The sequence below is a fragment of the Laccaria bicolor genome, genomic scaffold (assembly GCF_000143565.1).
Source record: "Laccaria bicolor S238N-H82 LACBIscaffold_5 genomic scaffold, whole genome shotgun sequence".
NCBI lineage: Eukaryota > Fungi > Basidiomycota > Agaricomycetes > Agaricales > Hydnangiaceae > Laccaria > Laccaria bicolor.
In genome coordinates this window covers 24,866-32,145 of record NW_001889876.1, presented here as the reverse complement: position 1 = coordinate 32,145, position 7,280 = coordinate 24,866, and the positions used below count along the sequence as shown (strand labels likewise).

At 48.4% G+C, this 7,280-nt stretch overlaps 2 protein-coding genes across 2 annotated transcripts; one reads left to right on the top strand and one right to left on the bottom strand.

Annotated features, from left to right (window-relative positions):
* Nucleotides 1–1,011: 1,011 nt before the first annotated feature.
* On the top strand, nucleotides 1,012–1,752 carry LACBIDRAFT_323896 (uncharacterized protein; the record flags this gene model as incomplete). Its single annotated transcript, XM_001877602.1, has 3 exons — nucleotides 1,012–1,024; nucleotides 1,114–1,384; nucleotides 1,434–1,752. 3 exons carry the CDS (start codon nucleotides 1,012–1,014, stop codon nucleotides 1,750–1,752), a joined length of 603 nt encoding a protein of 200 aa, XP_001877637.1.
* A 1,441-nt stretch (nucleotides 1,753–3,193) lies between these two features.
* On the bottom strand, nucleotides 3,194–4,720 carry LACBIDRAFT_313413 (uncharacterized protein; the record flags this gene model as incomplete). Its single annotated transcript, XM_001877230.1, has 4 exons — nucleotides 3,194–3,496; nucleotides 3,611–3,723; nucleotides 3,775–4,082; nucleotides 4,137–4,720. The coding sequence occupies 4 exons, from the start codon at nucleotides 4,718–4,720 to the stop codon at nucleotides 3,194–3,196; spliced, it is 1,308 nt and encodes a 435-aa protein (XP_001877265.1).
* Nucleotides 4,721–7,280: the final 2,560 nt, after the last annotated feature.

Here is a 7,280-nt window from a genome sequence, read left to right as displayed (position 1 = left end):
ATGAAATGGTAATGAAAAAGCAAAGGAGCCTAATGAAATATCCTAATGAAAATTCTAAGAAATGATAATGAAAAAGCGCAGGAGCCTAATGAAATATCCTAATGAAAATTCTATGAAATGGTAATGAAAAAGCGAAGGAGCCTAATGAAATATCCTAATGAAAATTCTATGAAATGGTAATGAAAAAGCACAGGAGCCTAATGAAATATCCTAATGAAAATTCTAAGAAATGATAATGAAAAAGCACAGGAGCCTAATGAAATATCCTAATGAAAATTCTATGAAATGGTAATGAAAAAGCGAAGGAGCCTAATGAAATATCCTAATGAAAATTCTATGAAATGGTAATGAAAAAGCACAGGAGCCTAATGAAATATCCTAATGAAAATTCTAAGAAATGATAATGAAAAAGCGCAGGAGCCTAATGAAATATCCTAATGAAAATTCTAAGAAATGATAATGAAAAAGCGCAGGAGCCTAATGAAATATCCTAATGAGAATTGTAAGAAATGGTAATGAAAAAGCGAAGGAGCCTAATGAAATATCCTAATGAGAATTGTAAGAAATGGTAATGAAAAAGCGCAGGAGCCTAATGAAATATCCTAATGAGAATTGTAAGAAATGGTAATGAAAAAGCGAAGGAGCCTAATGAAATATCCTAATGAGAATTCTAAGAAATGGTAATGAAAAAGCGCAGGAGCCTAATGAAATATCCTAATGAGAATTCTAAGAAATGATAATGAAAAAGCGCAGGAGCCTAATGAAATATCCTAATGAAAATTCCTTTGAAATGGTAATGAAAAGGCGCAGGAGCCTAATGAAATATCCTAATAAAAATTCTATGAAATGGTAATGAAAAAGTGAAGCAGCCTAATGAAATATCCCCATGAAAAGTCTCATTATCCTTGTCATAATGAAAGGGCCAAAGAGCCTAATGAAATATCCCCATGATATCTCATTATCCTTGTCTATAACTTATGAAAGATTCCAGTGATAAATGGAATGAAATAGATGGGCAATCCTAGTGAGATGCCCTTCATAAAACCTGTGGCATTATACACAATGGCTCTTGGACAGTTGTCATAGATTAACCATAAAAGTGGTAGCCACCAGTCATAAAGGTCCGCCTGCCCACGCCCTCTCCCGCCCAACCATCAACCCCCAAACGTGCTCCTGTGGCTGAGCCTTTGATCACCCAAGAATCCCCCAGGGCCAGAACTACGCACGGCAGTGTGGCAGAGCCCCAGGCCACACAAGTGACGGCCAACGACAAGCCCATTTACTACATCCCCCACCCAGACGAGTTCATTGCGCGGAGGGCATCGTTCCCTCACACCACCTACGTGATTACCAAGGGGGAAGAAGTAGGGCTTTTCTCGGCATGGTACGTACCCCGTACAACCCACTACCATGCCTCTGACACGTTGTACCAGGCACGACGCAGCCATTCGAGTTCAAAACATTCCGGCCCCAAAGGGCCGCATCCAATATATTTTGCAAAGCTTCCCCACCTTTGAAGCAGCCTTCGATGTGTACGCCCATGCCTACAACATGCGTACCCTTGAGCCCATCCCCATTTCTGGGGGCCGCTTCGATGTTCCCATTAATAGGTTTTTTGACGACCAGCCTAATTCAGACGGCGAGTGGGACTCTGATTCTGCACGGGCAGATCAAGACAATTGCGAGGGCTGGGTTTTTGCGGACTCTGACGAAGAAATCCAAGTTCACACAAGTCGCGCAGGCACTTGGTAGGGACTTGTTCAACAGGCTCAGCTGATCTTGCTCATCAAAAATCGTAGATTCAATGATGCGGCCTTGCGGTTGGACCGGCTGTCTTTCTATTGTGCTTGTCCCTGCCTGAATCTACTCCAATGTGACTGCCCCTGTTTGAATTTGCTAGATACCCATCCTCTACTCAATAAATCTTTTTTTGGTGTACTTCATCTGAACTGCCAAGTAATCAGATCCTGCACTACTCCGCCACCGAAAATTGAACATGTTTCAGCCAAGTATCAACACACTGCCACCACCCCAACTGCTCGCCGTGCTAGACTATACCAAGTGCAGAAACCTTTTATTCACTATCGGTTGAGTTTCCAGATTCAAGGCTTTCGCTAGCTCCATCCATGGCAGCCAGTATTGGGGCGAGTTCCTTTGCCGAAACACGCAGCTTCTCGGCGTTTCTAAAACCTTTCAGAACAATTCAAATAAAATTTGTCTAACTTACTTAGGATCTCACTGCCATGCCCGAAAATTTATTTGGGCCTGGTGGGTCCCTCGGTACTTGGCCGCCGCGGCTCTATGTCTCGCCTTCCTGGCGTCCGCTTCTTCTGGTGTCTCATTTTGTCGCTGGTACTCCCTCAAACTGTAACAGCATGTGAGTGCCTTCCGCCCCATTCTTCGGCCGTGTTATGACGTACCGTTGAGCTCTTTCCCGGGCCTTTCTTTGTAGAGCCTCTTGGTTTCTGCAGTTTTTTAGCCACTCAGGAGAAAGGTGTGCTCAAAAAATGAATGGGGCGCACCGATAATAATAAACGACACAGTGATCTTTGTGGTTGGGATGAGCTGCCTTACCCATGATCGCTTATGTGGGCTCGTCTCATCAAACCAATATATATATATTATCTGGTCTGAAGGGTCCACTGTGAGGGCCACGACTGTTGCAGATTCAGCCGCAGATATCCCCGTCAGATTCGGAAGGATCGTTTTTTGAGATCTCAAATGATTTCGCGAGATTTTGAGTGATTTCGCGAGATTTTGAGTGATTTCGCGAGAACTTAATGCTATCCACACTGGAACATGTAGAACGGTGTAGAACAGGACAATTAAATATCTAGAGGATAGCGGAGGTGACTATAGAATTTTATATATCATCCATTTGGTAGGAAGAAGAGTGTTGAAGCGTTGACCTGAGGCTCTCGCGTGATCTGCCTGGGTATTCTGCAGCCGAAGTTCATTAAGTAGCTAGTCTCTCAGTGCTCTCAGTTCTATTGTATACGTGCAAGCCATTCACCCATTAAGTTCATCTGCATGGATTCAAGGAAAATTAAGTAGCTAGTCTCTCAGTACTCTCAGTTGTATTGTATACGTTCAAGCCATTCACCCATTAAGTTCATCTGCATGGATTCAAGGAAAAGGGCATTGCAATATATACATGCTAAATGGTATATACAGCTGTGTCGTGTTTACAGGGCTATTGAAATTCATCGATGGTGGAAAAAAGAGAGAGTCCAAACGCCAATCGATCGCGACCTTCTTCAGCTGCTGCCTGCTGCTCCTCCTCAGACAGAGACGCGAGGTATTCGTCTGCCTTTTGGAACCCGTAATCGACCCACCGAAATGTCCCCCCAGCCGTATACTGCGTAAAGGAATAGCGTCGCTCTTCCTTCTGAATTGAGGCGTTGGAATGGTCTAACGACGCCGAAGGAATAAAGATTGTGGATCCGGGGGGGAACTCAATGACCAATCCAAGGTCCCAGAGAACCAAGTGGCTGCCCTTTTTGTAGTCGTAGTTACCAAGCGCCGTGATGGCACACCAGCCAAAGGGTAGGTTGGCATGGTCACGATGTCAATGGCATATGGTTTGCGGGCCAAAGTTGAAGGCACAGGCGGCAAAGACGCTGTTTTCAAAGTTATGGGTGAGGGTCTCGTCGTGGTCCAGGAGCTTCTGTAGGTGGTCAGCGTAGTAGGAGTGGAGCCTAGGTGCCCACGTGGCAAAAATTCCTGGCCGGAGAGGTGAGTATCACGTCGTGAGAGGGTGCTCTGTTTGCCTACCTGACGCATGTCCAGCCATTCGAACGAACAAGGGGTGTTTCAGGAGCCCAGAGAGAACTGCGTCGTCGGGGGCATTGTGACGCAAAACCATGGGCCTAGTCTGTCCACCCCCATGCGAGATACCAACATTACGTGCAAAGAAGGTCCCACGCCTATGCCGCCTATCCTCTTTTCCCCAGGACACCCCTCCTCGAGCTTCCTCCAGAGCAGCGGCAGCAGACTGATGCATGTCTGGCCAGTCGGAGGCATCAGAGCCGGCACAGAGCCCGATGTATTGACCACCTTCGTCGACGATGGGTATGGAGAATCTATTGGGCGGGGGTCAATAACGATCCATCGAATAGCGATGTGGAGAAACCTACGTGCCGTCCCAAACGACCTTCTGCATCTTAAACCGCTGCTCAAGGGGAAACTTGGATGATGATTTGGGCCCAGGAAGAGCTACGTAGCCCGAAGACACGATGGGAATCGTGTCGCTGTTGTACTTCGTGAGGCGCAGTTTGGAGGACTTGACGTGCTTCTTCACAGTAGCTGGGCGAGGCTTGTATGGACGAATTCGTTCCTGGCTTTCTAACTTTGCAGCCTCCCTCTCTCTTTCTCTTTTTCGCCTCCGATTGGCGTGGCCCTGGCGCTTTGCATGTGTGGGTCGGTTTGGTGGGCCAAGTTGGACGGGTGCCATAGACTGCGATGGCATAGACTGCGGTGGCACGTCGTCGTCGTCGGTCATGATGGGAAAAGCGAGCAATCGCGGCGATGACAATGGTGAGGTGGGTGGGGTAGAAAGAGGCGAGGATGCGGAGGAGGGAGGGAGAGAGCGCTCAGGAGAGGTAAGAGGTGAAGAGCCGAACAAATACATAAAACCCTCCTCAAGCTGGATGCTGTCGATGAGGAGTTTCGAGAAGCAGAATTGGTCATGGGGCAGTAGTACCGTCGTCTTGAATGACATCAGGCCTGTAAAAAAGGTCAATGGTCTACCGAATGCTCAACGGAAAAAAGGCGCAGGGAAAAAAAAATTGCAGAATCAAGTGTATTCCCCAGGCGCGGAGTATTCACTGTCATCCACAAGGACACCCAGTCCTGAGTGGATTCCCCGGGCTCAGAGTATTCACTAGGAGTGGGTGGGGAAGGGGGCAAAAGGTACAAATGAGGCGCTCACCAGATTAACGGAACATCTGGACACGTTGAAACACGTTATAAGTTGAGGATGGGGACTGAAGGGAGGTGGCCAAAATTTGGAGAGTTCAACAAAAAACACGGTATGTGTATTTCATGTAATTTGTCATGTGAATGTCACAGTCACTATAATCAGAGTACGTTCCAAGTACATACTGAGAAAATGTCCAATACCGCTCGTTTCAATCGTGGTAGAAACGCCAATGGAAGTTGCCCTTCCAAGCGCCGACGGACAGGCGTCTATCACGACCGACTCCCGCTCAACGATGACTTGGACATCATAAACTCCTGTGAAACTCAATTTAATACTTCTCATCGACTCATCTCGGAGACACCGCGTACCGCTCAAATGGGGGAAATGATGTGGGTGGCTGACGATAATGAGTTTGGGCTGGACCCGCGATCAGAGTGGTACAAGGAAGCGATGGAGGGGGACGTGATGGAGGACAGAGGGCCGCCAGAGGTCCAGAAAAAGAAGAAGAAAGCCAGGAGCAGGCTATCAGTAAGCAGCCCTTCCACTTCCCTTCAAATTGCCTTTCTAATTTCCATCCAGAAGCACCCGCATCTCGTCTGGAAGGAAAGACATCGAACGGAGTACCTTGATGAGTTCATTCGATGGGAGGGCCAAGGGGATTTTCGACGGGAGAGGGCTTGCCTGGATTGTGTTGCTCGCAGAGTTGCCTCACCTGGCACCCCCGACCATCGCTGTTCTGACTGCTGCTTACCTGACCTCATATGCACCTCGTGTTGTGTTCGACGCCACCGTTGTCTGCCGTTGCATCATATAGAGGTTCGTCCAGTTTCACTCAGCCGTTCTTTCCATTAATTTACTGGGCCGTAGAAGTGGAGTGGTCATTACTTTATCAAGACAAGCCTGAAGAGCCTCAGGTTACGCATCCAGCTGAACCACATGCGATCGACGTGCACCAACACTGAGCCCTGCCACCAAGACCTTCGCATTCTCCATACAAACGGCATCCACGACGTGGCCTTCGACTATTGCGGCTGTTTACGTGCTGTGCCAAAGCACATTCAGCTCCTTCGGTGTGGGCTTTATCCAGCCAGTCAAAAAATACCTAAGACTTGCGCCTCCTTCGCTCTTTTACAGCTACTCCATCTGCTCGCGTTGACCACAAAGGGTTCGACTTACGACTTCTACCGGACACTGGAGAAATTGACCAGCAACACGGGCCTCAGCGTGCCAACTTCGAGATATCGGCCACTTCTGCGGATGGTTCTTCAATTTCGACACCTTAAGATGTTGAAGAGGGGAGGTGTGGGTCATGACCCGGCAGGGGTCGAGGGGGTGGGGGAGGGCGCTCTGGGCTTGAGCTGCCCCCACTGTCCTCGCCCAGGAGTCAACCTTCCTGATGGATGGGACAAGGCGCCAGAATCTCTTAGGTATGTATGCACGGCGTTTAACAATGGGGCTGGTTCTGATTGATTTACAGGTTCTTATACTTTCTGACCTACTCCATGGACGCCAACTTTCGTCTCAAAAATCAGCTAGTGTCCTCCTTCTCCAGTGATCCAGGCCTGGGTATTGGGATGGCGTACATGGTGCCACGCAAAGGCTATGACTCCTATGTGTTGTCTCGGGCAAGTGATGCAGATGTAGGTGGTCCTTGCCCCACCTTTCTTTTATAACCCTAATGGCTACCCAGATAAGTACGTGTGTGGGCTTTCAAGCCCTGGCGAAGGCGAACTCTAAGTTTTCGAGGGGGCTGAGGTTTACGGGCGTGGGGGCCGTTACGTGTGCCTGCTCGGAGATGGTTCTTCCGACCTGCGTCGGGAACCTGCAGAAGGGGGAGAGGTATGTGCCTTTATTCATCCACATTCCAACGACTAAACGTTTTCAGGTACGCCAATATGGACTACATATTTGGTAGGGCCATACGCGATGTTTCCCCCAACATACCTGTGGTCGTGAGCTATGACATCGCGTGTCAATGGTTTGTAAACCTTCGAAAAAGGATGGACGACCACTGGCCTATGGATCTGCTGCCTGCCTCCCCCCTCGACATGCGCCCACAGATCCCTGCTTTCCCCGAGCCAGGCCATGGCCAGCGGAAACACCAAGAATATTCCTTCAAGCTCTCATGGGGGATGGGGCTCACGGATGGAGAGGGCTGTGAGCGAATATGGGCAGCAAATAACGCCTTGGGTAATGCTACGAAGACGCAGGGCCCTGGTTCACGTCAAGACGTTATCAACGACCATCTCGGCTTTTGGAATTGGCTAAAGTATTGTGGCATGGGTAAGAATTTCTTCAAAATCATTAAATTCACTGCTGACTCCATTGTACAGGTAAAACGTTGATGAAAAAATATAGG